Here is a 16,026-nt window from a genome sequence, read left to right as displayed (position 1 = left end):
ACTTTGAGCCCAAGCCTGTGAGACATCATTGCCCTTACAACGGCAAGCCAGGCAGTGTTTTAGCCATGGTGCCTTTGAGAACACATGGCCAAGATCTTGGTTCGTATCATGTTAGGCACGTACATGGCACAGCAACTGTGTCATTCCAGTTTATGTGCAAAGCCCGCGCTGCACCCCCCCCCCCAAAACTCCATGTTGCACAAAAGCTAAAGTGAGATGGTTTAAGCTTGAGGCTTGCCATGCTAAGGGAAGAGGGCTGAGTGCTGAACCTTCATGCACCAAATCCAAACCCACATTCTCATGTCCCAGGCACACCCGGGCTCTGCTGCACAGGCACCGCACGCTTTCCAGGCACGGTTTCCTCCCGGTCCAGCGACGAAACAATTGCTTGCTAAAGAAACTACTACGAGCAACATGCGTGGCGGACACACGCTGCGATCCTCTCGCATTTGCGCAGCTTGCGCTAACGCCAAAACTCAGGGTTCCACACAACCATCTATCCCCAACGTGTCAATGAAAGCTCTGCGCACATCAACCCAACAGCGTCATCAACCCCACACGCCTGCACGGCCTGATGCACACACCACCATGTCCCTTCCTTCACATGGGTCGTTTTCTTACTCGCTGGTAAGGCCTATTTAGATCACAAAGAGGCGGCGGGTCAAATTGATCGAAATCGAGAAGCGACTTCGCGAGTCAATGGGCAATGGTTGGACTGTCGCGAGCAAAGCGCCCAAGGCTCGGCCTCAGGCATTGCACCAACGTGGCGTGGCGGCACAGCCCACTTGTCCCTTTGAGAAGGAGAGCCACCTTTCTTGCCCTACACGTGCACAGGCCATGGGCCTTTTGACCCTTGAGATGTACGGTATCATATAGAAGCTGACAATGCTAGCGCCGCGCTTGCCATCCTTGTCCACGTTTCCTCTCGTCCTGCTGTTGTGCCGCCCGACGGTGTGCACACAGGTGGCCCCTGCCGTACAAGTAGTCAAACACACGGGCTCCCGATGCCCGTGCTTTTGTCGCCTGTTTGACCTCACACCCACGCCTCACACCCTGCTGCCACCGCACGCGGTGTGCCGGTCTGCAATATACCGGTGCAGTAGCGTACCGTGCGGCGGATGTAACGTACGTAGCTAGATAGTGCCGTACTAGCCGCCCTAGCGCTTGAGGTGGTTCCAGTACTTGAGCGCGACGATGGATCCCACACGGAGCGCCAGGATGTAGGCCAGCAGGATGAGCACGATCCACCAGCGCATATCGTAGCTGCGAAGCAGGAATGAGCAGGAATGAGAGGACAGCAAATTCATACACAATGGCGGCGAGGCCGCAAAAGCAGGCTAGAAGCAAAACAAAGGGGGCCGACCCTTTTTCTGTAACCATTCTGTGCCAAACTGGCGCAAACCGCGAGCGCCACGAATCGATGCTCCCGAACGCATCGCCAAAGCCGAGTACGGCTTCTGACGGGAGGGTCCAGACACTTCAGTGACATACGGTAAGCGGGTGCGCACCTGTAGCCGAAGCGGCTGCTCATGAACTCGCTCACACTCATACTCTGGCCTGTGGTGGCGGGAGCGAGCCGTTCACAAGGCATGAATATGGTGGTGCAGAGATAAGCCTGCTAGTCGTCCTCATCGCACTTGTAACGCAGACGCACACAAACCAAGGCGGGCAGCCAACTATAGTACGCACCCGCATAGATCAGCAGCTCGTTCTTGTTGCCCAGTTGCGACACGCCCAGACCGTACAGGATCCAGGTGGGCGGTACAATACGGTTCATCCACTTCCAGCCACGCGGAATCTCCGGGTAGGTGATAATAAATCCGTTGAAGACGTTGAACAGGAAGTTAAAGCCGCCACCCACCACCTGCCCAACCGTGCAACGAAATTGGTGGCTTCAAACGGATTCGGAGCTTACAACTCCATTCGGGCAGGATGCCGGGCAAGCGACTGCGGTAAGGCGCGAGAGCCCTAGCGTTGAATGGCAACACGGTTAGGTTGATACACCCCGCCGCATTGGGTTTGGATTAGTTTGGGCTGGTATCTACAACCCACCCACCTGCGCGATGGCTTGCGCAGGCGTGATGTAGACGAGTGTCTGACCGAAGATGGTGTAGAACACAATCGTCTCGAAGAACACGATGAAGTAGTACCAGAAGGCTTCGGCGGTGAGCTCAAAACCGATGGCGAAGTACATGATGGGCACGAAGGTGCAGGCCTGGTGAGGGCAGTTGGTTCGCGGGAAGAGCAGGATTAGTGTGTCAGCCGCAAACAGCCGCCCGCAGCAGGCAGGCCACAGCCGCGCAAGCAGCTGTAGCTTTGTGTGACAACGACATTACCGCAGCTTGTGCGCGTCACACCACCAGAAGCAGGACGGGCCAGTCCCTGTCCCGCCGCCACGCTAGCCACACCCCGTGCCATCCCGTCAATCCCCTTCGTCGTGCGTTACCCCTCACGCGCACCCTCACCTGCACCAGCAGGTACGGCATTTCCACCAGCGCGATGGCGATGCCGTACGCAAAGGCGTCGTACATGGAGGCGCCGCGCTCGCGATAAAACACCACACGCTCGTAGCCGACCACCGGCATCACAGACATGAGATTGGTCATGCCGAGGAAGTTGGAAGACGAGAACATGATGCCCATCACTGCACCAACAAATGAAACAAGACATCACGCCGCATTTACAGCAAGCCAAAGGTGGAAAAGGCAGGCCGCCGGGAGCGCTGGCAGGGAAGCAGCCCGCAGGAAACAACTAGCTGCACACACACTAAGGGCAAGGATGATGACCAAACATGCATGCAGAAAAACAGGCACCACTGGAACGCTGGGCGCTCTGGCGACCAGGTTGGCCACGGGTCCCACAAGCGGCCGTCCGTGGTCCCCTGCCGCAAACACACCCTAACGCACCGTTCTGAACGTTGGCGATACCCGCAGGGTTGGGTATGTGGCCCTCGCCCCAGTAGATGGCCAGGTAGATGAAACTGCGGGGCACGTGCGGTACACACACATGTGTCCGTGAGCGTGCCCGCAAGAAAGGCAGGTCGGCCACATCGACGTCATGAATGCCCTTTTACAGCGTCAGCAAACCGCCAACTCCTTTTCGGCTCTCGTGGTTTCCAACCCAGTTGCAGTCACGCGGCCCCCACCTGGTTATGAAGGTCATGCCCATGCGTACGAAGTTGTAGGAGGGCGTGCGCCAGTAGGCCAGGTTGTACTTGCGCAGCAGCACGCGCGTCTGCGTCCAGAACGGCATCGCGTACTGGCTGCCGACCTGTGTGGCCACGGAGGGTCGGAGAGGCACACGAAGAAGACGGTAGCAAGTCAAGGCGTGGACGAAGGGCCGGCGCGGTGCCCCCGTCAGGACTGGTGGCAATGATGGCGTTGTTGCGCGTGGTGCCGCCCCGGTCCGCCCCGGTGTGCCCATCGCTATCCAGCTACCGGTGGCAAGGCCGGCCAGGTGGGCATGTGGCGACACCGACGCACATCCACACACAAGACCTGACCGATTCACACAGACGCGTGTAGGCCGTGGGTGCCTACCTCCAGCGGGTGGCACTCCTTGCCCCTGGTGTCGACCAGCTCCTGAGCGCGCGCCTCGTTCTGCGGGGTGGATGGGGTGGCGTTCATGCACAGTTCCCTCGTCAACATGGCACAGACCTCACATCACCACAGGTCTCAAGCCTGCCTGAGAAGAACGACAATCCCCAACCAAACCGTTTTGTCACAACCTGGCTACGCAGTTGCTGGCCCCGCTGCCCCACCTTGCGCGCCAGCTCTGTTGCCGCGTAGTGCTCGGGCCAGTCCAGCTCCACCTTGTCCAGCACCGTGGCCATGGAGCCGCCCGTCACCTCCAGCATCCACGTGGCTGCCAGCAGGCGCAGGCGGGTGTGAGGGGAAGAGGTGAGAAACATAGCCACGCACAAGGATGTGGGTGCCGTACACGGGGCAGAACAGTCAGTCGGGGCGACTGGAGAAGCCACGCATTCGTACGGCCAACCAGTTGGCACGGCAAGGACAGGGGAAATGCTGTGCGACCCACCTGGGTTGAAGCCCGACGGCAGCGGTGGCGTGCCTGGCACCGCCATGAAGTAGTTGATGAGGTCGGCGCTGTGCAGCCCCAGCGGCCCGAAGTAGGTGGTGCGGCCGCCGCGCTGGATGAGCAGCAACTGGTCAAAGGACTCGAAGATCTCAATGCTGGGCTGGTGGATGGTCACCATGACCGTGCGGCCGTTGCGCGCCACGTTGCGCACGGCGCGCATCACGATGGCCGCGGCACGCGCGTCCAGGCCTGGACACAGGAGCACACACGCATGAAGCACGTGAATGGGCGTTCCACTGCATGCAATTTTCTATCATTCTCAGCAACAAGTCATGGCGCTCCTTCCCAGCAGCTTGTACAACACCGCCCTGCCACCCTGTGGCGGTATGGGTATCCCCAGGCAGCCCGCGGCCTCCCGCACCGCTGGTGGGCTCGTCCAGGAAGAGGCAGGAGGGGTTGGCGACCAGCTCCACCGCAATGGTCAGACGCTTGCGGCCCTCCGTGCTCAGGCCGCTCACGCCCGCGGTGCCGACCAGGTTGAACAGCTGCAAACATGGTTTGCAGAAATGGCATCGTCGCGTTGGGGCAAAGAATGCATTGGCATTGCGCTTGACGAAAGCAACTGGACTCGACTCGACTAGAGCGACAAGGGTGCGTTCGTTCACTTGCAAGAGCGTGGCAATCAGACTGAGACTGCTGCCCGCGAGAAGACACGTGTGCCGTACGCACCATGGGTGTGAGGTCGACGATCTCCAACACCTCATCCACGTAGGCCTTCACCTGTTGTCGGTCCCCCGGGAAGAAGGCACGATCCACACACGTCCCGGGTAGAAGGCAGAAAAGGGCGTTTAGCTACGGTACGGGACGAATGTGATAATACACAAGCATTCTAGCGCCTCAAAAGCTGTATGGGCACGTTGGTATTATGAGAGTCATGTGCATCACAGGCTTCCCATACATGTTGGATACCAGCGCTCGGGTGCATATGCCGGAGAGTGTTCAGCTGTATCTGTTTGCGGACATACCTGCGTGTCTGTGAAGGACTGTGGCAGGCGCAGGCGCGCGCTGAACTGCAATGCCTCCACCACCGTCTGTGCGGGCGTGTGGATGTCGAACTGCTCCACGTATCTGCAACCAAGGTAAGGGACAGAATAGAGGTGATACCAAATTCTCAGGGCTGGCTCGTGCTGTCAATAACACGTGTTTCCACAAAGCACTTGTCATTGTGGCCGTTGTTTGTTAGCTAACTGGCCTCCCACAACCCAGTGGGGGCCTTTCCTTTCCTTCCATCCCGCCACACGCACCCCATGACTCGGCTCCAGGCGCGCGGCTCCGCCTTGTGACCGTTCACAGTGATGGTGCCGCCGATCTCTCCCACCGTCTTGCGGCCCGCAATCACATCCATCAGCGTTGTCTTGCCTGCGCGTGCACACGTGGCCCGCGGGACAGGATAGGGTAAGAACATTCAAGACTTCGGGCCCATGCAAGAAACTGGCCTGGATTGCCGCCCTGCCCCGCCCGCCCCGCCCCCGCCTCCTGCGCTCACCCGCGCCCGAGCCGCCCATGAGCGCCAGCAGCACCCCGGGCTCGTTGAAGCCGGTGATGCCGCTCAGCAGCTGAAGCCGCTCGCGAGCCTCCAGGGGCAGACTTCCTGGCTGACCCGCGGCGCGGCCACTGCTAGGCTTGGAGGCAGCGCTGGGCACGGCCTTGGCACCGCCCCCAGCGGGCGAGCCTGCTGCTGCCACTGCTGTGGCGCCGTTGCCCTCCTCCACGTCCTTGCCAGCCGCGAGCGCGTCAATGACCGCCTGTTAATGTCACACACACAAGCACACAAAGCGCAACAATCTATTGAAGGGATACACAGCAAAAGATGGGCAGGAGCGAGTTGGACGCACGCTGCGAATGAAACCGCTGGCGCACATGATAGCGCGTGGATGCAGGTTGGCGCCGACGCAAGGTTCCCAAGCATTAGCCCGCTGACATTACTCATGCACCTCCCGCGTTGCTTGCTGACCTGGCTGGCCTCTGACGCGGCCTTGGCAGCGGCCCGGGCGGCGCGGCGCGAGTAGAAGGGGTTGGGCACCCAGTACCTGAGGAGTGGCCATTGGTGTGCGGCACGCACGGCGAGCACTTCAAGTGTGGTGATGCAGCATAGACGCTTGCGTAAGTTGAGCAACACTGTCCGAGCGAATGCCAGCCAAGACAGGCAGTCCCCTCCCGCGCTCACTTGAGGTCCTGGAAGACCAGGGTGATGGGCGTGAAGGGCAGCGAGGAGGAGATGTCGATGTAGTCCTGTGCGGTGGGGAGCGGGTGCAAGGGAGCGGGGGAGCGTGAGCGCGGTGGAGGGTCCTGAACTTGCTCCGGAAGGCTTTCCCACCACGTGTGCTGCATGGAGTCCCACACGGCCCAGCATTACCAGCAAGACACGTGTGGGTTGCACGCTGCAAACTCAACATGTCGCACGCACCCATGTAATCATGCCCACCTGTAGCGCGGCCATGGATGGTGACAGCACCAGCCCTTCGCCGCCACCACTGTTTCCGTTGCCGTTCCCGTTGGCGTCGCCAGGGCTGGAGCGACTGGCTGTTGTGTCACTCATGCCACCCTCGCTCTTGTCCGGCTGCTTGTGGTTGCTGGCCGCCGCCCCGCTCGCCTTGTCCACCACGACCACCATCTCGCTCTGCGACGTGTGCAGAGAGGGCACAAAGTACTTTGGCATTCTGGTGCGATTCGCACACAAAGAAGATGCAATAGGCAATGCTGCAAGCGCAAAACCGTCTATCGCCTGCACACACGCACTACGTGGCCGCTCCCACACACGCCAGCTCCCAGCTTTCGCTTGCCTTGTTTGCCTTGCTGTGCTTGTGCCGGCCGCTTTTGGCGGGCAGCTTTGTGAAACGCTCGCGCAGAGCCTCGGCGCGGGCACGAGCACGGGCCACCTCCTCGGGATCTGCCAACTGTGGTGGTGGTTGCGAGGGAGATGCAGCAGGTGGGCGCGTGCAATCTATCAGCGGCATCATGTCACTCAGTCCGGGATTCCCCCCGTGCCTTGATTGAGGAAACGGCAGATTGCTTGCATGACCTGCGCCGCGCCTGCGACCGCTTCCCCCGAGCTCCACAATGCTGCAGGTGCCTGCTGCCCCGTCCGCACCACTCTCTTGGCGCGTAGACCGTTGACAGAACGCCCCAACGGCCCGGCCCCAGCGAGCCCCGGATCCCTCGCTCCCGCACCTGCGCCGGCGGCACCTCCGGCTCCTGGTACGCCAAAATGACGATGGACAGCGCTGTGAGGATACTGTAGAAGCCGATGAGGAAACCCACGCCAATCCAAATCCAGCCGCGAGCTGTACGTACGTTCGAAACAAGGTGGGAGGGTTTGAGCATGAATACATCATAGGTGGGCGCAATTAGACTGGTAGAAGGCGCGAAGGCTGACTGTGTGAAGGTGCAAAGACTTACTAGTGTAGAAGTCAAAGGTGTCGAGCGCAGCGTCACCCAGGCTCATGCCGGGCGGTCCACCCGGTGCCGGCAAGTTCTGCCACTTGGGCGACACCATCTCGTTGATCACCAGTGACCTGCGATGATTAGCCATCAGGCCAGTTAGGTAACAACTCCTAGCTTGTCCGTTTCGGGTTGGCATGTGTCCGGCACAATCCCGACGGCCACATCGCATGTCGTTCCCGCAACTCTTCCCTTCGCACAAACGGGAGATGAAAACAAAATTTGCGCGTGTAAGTACTCACCGCAAGGCATAAGCATGGGGACTGATCCAGTACGCCCAGATTGCCCACGGTGGGATGGAGTAGTGCACGATGGCGAAGCCGGATGTCAGGATCAGCGTCACGATGGCAAGGCCCGACAGCGCGTTGGCGACCACCATGTTCGGGCTCACGCATGCTGCGTTTACATTGCACATAACAAATTTATATAACGTCAGAGCGCGGCGACTGCATAGGACCAAAGGACCCCCGCTGGCATCCCCGAGATCCTGATGCTTGAAGAAAACTCCCGCTTCGCCAATGCACCCCGTCACGCACGCCGCTCACCCAGGAAGCGGAACAGCGAGCTCACGGCCATGGACGTGCAGGCCAGCACCAGGTAGAAGGTGAAGAAGTAGCTCGGCTCCCTGGAGTGAGCGATGTAATGTTGCAATAAGCGTGGACCCCGGAAACAATACGTCTCACTCTGATGATACGGTAACTTCGATGCCCAGCAACCCGTATCAGCCGTGTTGCGGTCATCCCACCGCTGGGCGGCAAGACCCCGGCCCGGGAAACTGAACACCCGTTGACGCTCCCCAACCCCAGCCCTTGCCTGTAGAAGTTGGTCATGAAGTAGATGACCAGAGCGAAGACGCCCGACTCGATGAACGAGAGCGGCAGCTGCGAGGGGGAATTGCATGCACGGGCACGGCAACACGAAACACCGCACGAGGTAAGGAAAGTGAGATACGGTTGTGCCGATGCTGGCCCGGCTTCCGCCCAGTCCAGAAAGTGCCCGTGCATCCCCGCGGCATCAGTTCGCCATCCTGCCCTCCAACCATCTCCTACCACCCCACGAGCCCTTCATCCCGCAGCGCACCTGCGACAGAGCCATCGCCAGGCCCTGCGCGTAGGCCGGGTAGAAGGCCGAGTCGCGGTGCTTGAACCACACCCTGTACGTGTGCGGTACGGTAGCAGGTGCACGTGTGCGGTACGGTAGCAGGTGCACGTGTGCGGTACGGTAGTAAGTGGATACCGTAATTGGCGGCGGTGTACGGGGTGTGTGGGGAAGTGGTGGTATGCGACTCGTCACACATCGTCGCGCTCTTGCCTTCTCCATTACGCATGTTTAGTTCATCTTCGTTAATCGTTCGGCCCAGTTGCACCCGTCGCCCGGGGTGCTTTAATGACAACAGTGCGGCCAAATAGACACACGCAGGCGCCGGGCGCAGTCGAAAACTGAAGCTCTATCTCACTTCTTCTGCTCCAGCGTGATGGGGATCTGGGGGAAGCCGCCGAAGCTCATGAATAGCACCGACATGAAGCAGCAGCCGAACAACGTGCGAGCAGCCACCATGGACACGCCCTGTCAACCAGGCAGGAGAAAACATTGTAGCAGAATCAGTTCCTGCGGCACTTATTTATCTTTAGAGACCGGTGCTAACCGTCATGCCAGCAGCACTCGCGACGCAGCAACGTGGATTGTGCGGCTAGGCAGCCCAAATGCCCTCAAACAGAAGCCCTGTTGCAAAAGAACGTGCGGCGCCCCTCCGTCGGCTGCTCCTGTGAAGCTGCTGGCAGTTTGTTGTGGTACCCAGCCTAGTCTGGTGGGCTGGTGGGCTGGTCCGCGCACCTGGTTGTAGAACAGACTGCCGGTCAGCAGCCCGAGCACCGTGACCTGCACCGGGAGACGGAGAGTGTGGCTGTGTGAGTGTGTGCGTGTGCGCGCGCGCGTGGGGGCAGAGTCTGTAAAAGGGCAGATGTCGCGACGACGTGGACCCCTTCCCTACGCCGCACCACCTTGCAACCACACACACGCACACACACACACACACACACACACACACACACACACACACACACAAACACACACACGCACACACACACACACACACACACACAGGGCGGGCTCCGTTTTGTTGTTTTTTTCAACACATACACACACACCTGGATCAGGCGGCCCTTGAGCAGCACTTTGTCCCGCATCACCAGCGTCACCTGCATCATGATAGGGTATGGGGTAAGCCCTGTTTGCATCGTATCAAAGCGGCACAGCCGGCAGGGACAGCCGTTTAGTCATATGCATGCATGCTGCGCACGCACACACGCCCACGAACACACGCCTGTGCAGGCACACACAATAGAGCACACACCTGCCGCCGCGTAGCCACGGCAATGGCCTCCAGTGGTCGCAGCGCGAAGCGCGAGCTGAGCGGCACCAGTGGCGCCGGCAGCGGCGCCTGGCCGCCCGCACTGCTGGTGCTGCCTGCAGCAGCGCCCTTGGCGCCGCCGCCATCAGTGTCAGCCGCCTTGGGGGTCGCAGGCGACGAGGTCTCTTGCAGCGCGGCAGACATGGCCACGCCTGGGCCCACGCGTGTTGGGGAAGAGAACAGACGGGGAGTGTGCGGTTGCTTATGCGTTGCGGCGTCAAGGGCCACTGCCGGGCCTCTGAAGTGCCTGTTTCATGAGTTTTATGCGCAACAGCACCAAACCCAAGCATGGTTGCCATGCAGGTATGCCCCCGCCCGATATGCGTGGAGCCCGTACTGCATTCCTGAGTTGGGCGATGAGTCCTTGACAACAGGGACCTATTCTCGTTGGGCTCGGCTTGGGCATCTTACGGCAACCCCTTCCCCCGGCCCCACGTGCTGGAGCCAACGGTATGTTAATGCTGCTCCTACTGGACCATCGGCATTTCATACTTGTGAAGCAATCACTCCACTCTCCACATGAACGGCTACCCCTCAGCCCCTCGCTGCTCACCGTGTTCGTTCTTGGTCCAGAACGCCGCCTCCATTTCTGGCAGCGGAACCAGCAGCGACCTGCCCAGGGGCAGAGGCGGGCAGCGGGCAGGGGCAAGGTTCGTGCCGGAGGTGGGGCATGGAGCGCGAGCAGCACGCCATGTGCATGTCTGGCCACACGTGGGCCCTTGCTGGCCGCACGTGGGCCTTCCCATGGGCCTTCCCATGGGCCTTCCCTGGGCTCCGACCGCAGCAGCGCCGCGTGTGCCACCCCATACGAGCACCATCCCCTCCGACACGGCCAGCCAGCCAGCAAGGCAGCCAGCCAGCTAGCCAGCCAGCCAGCCAGGCAGCCAGCAAGGCAGGCAGCAAGGCACTGGCAGGTGGCAACAGAAGCTGTAAGCTAAGTTAGGCTCACTTGGAGTGGAACTTGCGGCGGCCCACGGATCCCTCGCCCGACATGCGCGGCGCGCTGCCGTTGCTCAGGTTGGCTGCCGCCAGGTCGCCCTCGCCCGGCAGCGCCTGGGACTCGGTGCGGCTGGGCGTCGTGGTCGTTGCGTGCGGGTGTTGTGGTCGTGCCGGAAATGGCGGGCGCGAGGTGACGAGAGAGGGCGGCGAAAGAGGGAGGCGGGAAAGGTAAGGAGAGCGAGTTAGGCATGACGTAAAACAAACGTTGCGGCACTCAGTGTGTACAACTACGTCAGTGCCTGTGCCACGCGCATCCATGCTTCCCATCCAGCTCCGCCTCCTCCCCACCTGGCCGGCACCAGGTCAACGCCCGGCGGCGGCAGGTTGAATCGCTGGCGCAGCTCGGGGCCGGCGTACTGGCGCTGCCCCAGTGGCGTGGTGATCTCCAGCAGGAAGGAGGGCACGTCCTTGCGGTCGGGGCACTCAAGGCCCAGGGAGCGGAAGTGCGGCACCACGTCAGACACGGGGCCGTGGTACAGAACGCGGCTGCGGGGAGGTGGAAGGAGGGAGTGGTTGTGCGGGGCGGCCGTGTGGATGGGCGTTCCAGGCATGCCGGTTTGGTTGGGCAAGGGGTGGAAGGTGGGAGGACGCACACATGAGCTACAAAGTGCTGTCGTACTGCTTTTAACCGCCCTGACAGTGGTAAGAATCATGCTAGCGCATAACGCACATGGACTTTACGACCTTACCCCTCGGTCATAAGAATGACATCGTCGAACAGCCCAAACACCTCGGGCGGCGGCTGCAGCAGCGAGATCATGACGGTCAGCCGCAGCGCCTGTGCCGCCTGGCTCAGCCAGCGCACCACCGTGAACAGCGTCGCCGAGTCCTGCGGGATGAAGGTTTGCCAGTTGGTTCAGAGAATGTAAGTTAGTGTGGATGCAAATGCAAGATGCCGCCGAGTGCTCCAGGCTTGGTGCTTGTAAACGTTGTTGTTGCGGCACTGTCGTTGTCATGGGTGGTGGTGCTCGCGCGCGCGCAGGGCCAGGTGGAATGAAGGGCGCGGGGCATGCGCAAGCAGCACATGGACAGAGGGCTGCAACGCAGCACAGCGGTCGCTACACACGGCTGTGCTGCTCGCTCCTGCTTTGCCCACCATCCTCGCCCCTCCCCCAACATCGGCCATCAGTACGCGTCTACTTCGCTACATTTCTCTATACCAATCTTTGCAACCCCCCTCTCCTGCCCGCACGCAGTGCTCCCGCCACCGATCCCTCCGTCTTCAATCCCAACCCACCAGGCCAGTCGACATCTCGTCCAGCATGATGACGTTGGAGGGCCCCACCAGCATCTCCGCGGTCGTCAGGCGCTTGCGCTCGCCGCCGCTGATGCCCCGCACCAGCGCATCTCCCACCAGCGTCTCGGAGCAGTGCGCAAGCCCGAGCAGGCTCATCACGATGTCCACGCGCACGTTGGTGCCCCACGCCTGACGCAGCAGCGCCTCAAACTCGTCCTCCGGTTCCTGTCGCCACGGCAATAAGGATTCGGAAGTGGCAGGAATAGAAATGCGGAGTTGAGTGGGTTGGTGGCGTGCTGGGGTGCGCAGAGGAAAGCACCCAGTGCATGGCCGCCCAAAGGCCAAAGCCGCGTCTGCTCAAGTCGTAAAGCAAACGCCCACGCTGTCGGCGGCGAAAGGCCGCCTGCTCCCGAGCCGCATCCCAAACCGCAACCCAAGACGCAACCCAAGACGCAACCCAAGACGCATCACAAGCCGCAACCCAAGCCGCATCCCCCGTCCAAAGCCGCGCCCCCCAGCCGTGACTCCCTAGGCCCGCACACGCACCGCCTGGTCCAGCCGCGCCCTGTCGTGGCCGTGGCCGTGGCCGTGGCGGGCGCTGCGCAAGGACTTCATCACCGCCGCCTTGAGACTGCCCATGTGGGGAGGGTGAGGCTGGTGGGCGTCGTGCGGATCGAAGGCGCCGCCGCCCGCGCCCGCCGCCGCGCCGCCGCCGCGCGGCGTCGCGGCGACACTGCGGGCCTGGCTACCACCGTATTGGCTATGGCCGTTACCGTTACCGTTGCCGTGTACGGTGGCGGCGGCGTCAACCGCCGGCACGCCGGTGCCGTACACTGAGTCGCCGTTGGCGCGGGAGGCAATGCGCTGCGCCGCCAGCTCTGCCGGCACGTCGATGGCGGCGCCGTGCAGCCCCACCTGTGTGTCAGTGTCACTGTCGTCTGTCAGTTCGGGTGTCTGTGTTGACGGCGCATGTGCGCCAGCGCCCGTGCACGTTCGGTGTTGGCGTCAGTACTCCGTGGGGTCGGGTTGATTCACTGTGGTAGGCGCCGGTGCAGGCATGCGTGCGCATCCACCCCACCCCCCCGCACAGCTTGACAGCAGGTGCGCAGTCCCCGTCCCGCACCTGGCAGGCGTGCGCGAAGTCCAGCGTCTCGCGCACCGTCAGGTTGGGGTTGTGGTTGTCGATCTACAACGCCAGGGACGGAGCAGAGGGAAAGCGCGTCGGTCGCGGGCGATGTACGCGAGCACGCACGGAGTAGACGCGAACAATTTCATTTAAAGGTGTAGCAACCACCCCGGTATCCCAGTCCTGCGCTGCTACAGCATCCCCGGGTCTGCCCACAATCCATGAATCCACAAACCCCTTTCACAGACATGAAGCATTAAAACACAAGTCACCCACCTGATCGACGTAAGCGGCCGTGCGGCGCACATTGAACTGATCCAGCTCGGCACCGTTGTAGCGGACCTCGCCGGATTGCTGCGAGAGAGCGAGAGCAAGCGTGTCATCCAAACCGCACACCAGTAACACAAGCCCGCCGCTTGCGGCCCTCTCCCCCGCCAGGCGGGGCGCCCGTCCTTCTTTCTCTCCTTCCTCCTCGCTCACATCCCACCCCGACCACCGCACCCACCGCACCCCCTTCCGCCCCCCGCCTCACCCTTCCCTGCGCCGGCATGAGCCGCCCGGTGAGCGCGCGCATGAAGCTGGACTTGCCGCAGGAGGGCGGCCCCAGCAGCAGCGTGAGGCGGCCAGGCACCAGCCGGCCCTGGAGGTCGTTCAGGATGGCCAGCGGCTTGGCCTCCCGCTCGTTGTGCAGGTGTAGCAGCTTCTGCGCTTGTGGAGAGGACAGGGGACAGGGGAAAGAGGACGTGAAAAGGAGGCCAGACACTGGCGCATACAGCTGGTCAGGGAGCAGAACGGGCTGGAAAGTGAAGCTGCCGGTCCCACGAGCCCCAGGCCCCGGCTCCGACGTCCCAGACCCCACGTCGACCGCCTGACACACAACATCACACAAGGCAGCCAAAGACTCCACAGCCCCGCCACAGCCCTTCTGCACCCCCGCTACAGCCCCTCTGCAGCCTCTCTGTAGCCCTTCTGCAGGCATGCGGCTCTCGCGCCCCCGGCGCCGCACCTTGGCTGCCGTCAGCGGCACGCTGACGACCGTGGGTATGGAAGCCGACCCAACCAGCGCCTCCGTCTCCACCCGCAGCTGGCGGTACTCCACTGTGACCGCCGGCAGCTCCACGCCCGCCTGCGGTGCCCAACGGCCGTGTGGCCAAGGGGTGTTAAAAAACACACGAGGAATGGAAAACGCAAAACGTGAATACAATGCGTGGTCATGTGGCCAAGGTGTGTGTGTGTGTGTGCGTATGTGTGTGTTTGTGCGTGTGTGTGTGTGGTTGTGTGTGTGCGCGTGAAGGAGCAGGAGAGCGGTGGAGCAGCGCGGGAGGCAGCTTCATTCCAGGCCCCGAACACCAACGATCACAGCGCGAGAAACCAAAACCCAGTTCCCCGAGCGCGGAGCGCGGGTGAGGGAGCGTCCCGATGGTTGTGGGAGAAGGCGGTCGGTCGGTCGGGTGCTGAGCAGAGGGCACGGCTGTCGCTGCGCCCGTGAGGCCGTGGCACACCCCTTGAGCGCCCCGGGCCCATGAGCGACTCGCAAGTCCGCACGGTGCGCTTAGTCCCCAGTCTCCATTCTCTATCATCAAGGGAACAGCGTCTGAGACCGCAGTCCCCATCCTAAGCATCCTTGGCCAAGGATGGCAATGGTCAATGATGGAACGCACCTGGCGCAGCCTCTTGCTCAGGCGCGTGAAGAACGTATCCTCGCGGTTCTGTTTAGCCAGCCACACACACACCGCCAGACACACAGACAAACACAATGGCACGCAGAGAGGGAGGGTTGTGAAGGGCTCAGTTGATCCTGCCCGGCAGCCGTCACCACATTGCTAACATCGCGCCACGCGCTGACAAGTACCGTACTCCAGGTCAGTTACCGCACCTTGTCATTACTCATTTAGGACAGGGTGCATCACTTGCACAGATGCCCTCTATCCCATCCGCACACAGAGACACCGAGCTCCTGAACCCCGAACCCGGATCGCCTTGCCTTGTGTTCCATTAGCCGTGCCGCAACCTGCCGCCGCCGCTCCAACGTCATCTTGCCGCGCTGCCGTTCCATCTCGACGCGAATCTCGGCCAGCAGCTTGGCATCTGCGTGCGCGTGCTCGTGCACTGCATGCGCTGCTGCTGCCGCGGTTGGCGATGCCGGGCTGCCCAGGCTCTGGGGCTGCTGCTCCCCGTTCTTAGCGGCCTGGCCGAGCGCCTCTTTGTGTTCCGCAGGTTTCCCATTGATTACTTGTGGTGGCGTGTTTGAGTCGGGTGAAGGGGGTACGGCGCCAGCGGCGATGGACGCCAGGGGGTGAGACACCGCAGCAGCTGTCCCACCTGCCTCAGTGGGCGCTGGGGCCCCCCCGGACCCGCTGGCTCCCCAAGCGGTGGATGCCACGTCAGGCTGCCCCCCCATGCTGACCATGGCGGCCGCACGCGGGGAGGCGCGCTCGCGGTCAAGGCCTGTTGCGCGAGCGCGGTCCCCCGTGGCCAGGCGAATCCTGTGCCGGGGACTGTGCCGAATATGGAGGTCAACAAGCTAGCTAAGAGTCTTGTATACTGCGGCCATATATGCTGTGCTGGCGAAAGCCGAAAGGTCTGACGCGGAGGAATGGGCTCCTTCGCACCTTCAGAGCTTCAAACTGACGCCCCTTACAATAAGTTTGCAGTCGTCATACAACTATAACATTTGACGAACAAAACAGAACGATGTGCCACCAGGATCGTGCG

General features: G+C 61.7%; 1 protein-coding gene across 1 annotated transcript; it reads right to left on the bottom strand.

Moving 5' to 3' along the window:
* Window positions 1-22: 22 nt before the first annotated feature.
* CHLRE_04g224400v5 (uncharacterized protein) lies at window positions 23-15,971 on the bottom strand. Its single transcript, XM_043061956.1, has 41 exons — window positions 15,296-15,971; window positions 14,973-15,020; window positions 14,318-14,437; window positions 13,844-14,014; window positions 13,588-13,665; window positions 13,309-13,371; window positions 12,732-13,100; window positions 12,186-12,410; window positions 11,638-11,777; window positions 11,237-11,434; window positions 10,899-11,018; window positions 10,503-10,561; window positions 9,893-10,101; window positions 9,687-9,737; window positions 9,373-9,417; window positions 8,996-9,105; window positions 8,620-8,692; window positions 8,353-8,420; window positions 8,085-8,164; window positions 7,782-7,935; window positions 7,498-7,613; window positions 7,270-7,382; window positions 6,882-6,995; window positions 6,524-6,718; window positions 6,266-6,330; window positions 6,053-6,128; window positions 5,585-5,843; window positions 5,343-5,457; window positions 5,064-5,166; window positions 4,768-4,818; window positions 4,460-4,583; window positions 4,039-4,287; window positions 3,761-3,864; window positions 3,540-3,599; window positions 3,146-3,270; window positions 2,907-2,980; window positions 2,466-2,644; window positions 2,057-2,215; window positions 1,690-1,864; window positions 1,509-1,557; window positions 23-1,263 (listed from the first exon to the last, which is right to left on the bottom strand). The coding sequence occupies exons 1-41, from the start codon at window positions 15,719-15,721 to the stop codon at window positions 1,158-1,160; spliced, it is 5,418 nt and encodes a 1,805-aa protein (XP_042925308.1). The 5' UTR covers window positions 15,722-15,971; the 3' UTR covers window positions 23-1,157.
* Window positions 15,972-16,026: the final 55 nt, after the last annotated feature.

Source organism: Chlamydomonas reinhardtii, chromosome 4, assembly GCF_000002595.2.
Source record: "Chlamydomonas reinhardtii strain CC-503 cw92 mt+ chromosome 4, whole genome shotgun sequence".
Classification (NCBI taxonomy): Eukaryota; Viridiplantae; Chlorophyta; class Chlorophyceae; order Chlamydomonadales; family Chlamydomonadaceae; genus Chlamydomonas; species Chlamydomonas reinhardtii.
Note: the sequence above shows the minus strand (reverse complement) of the source record. Positions and strands in the feature narration are given on the sequence as shown.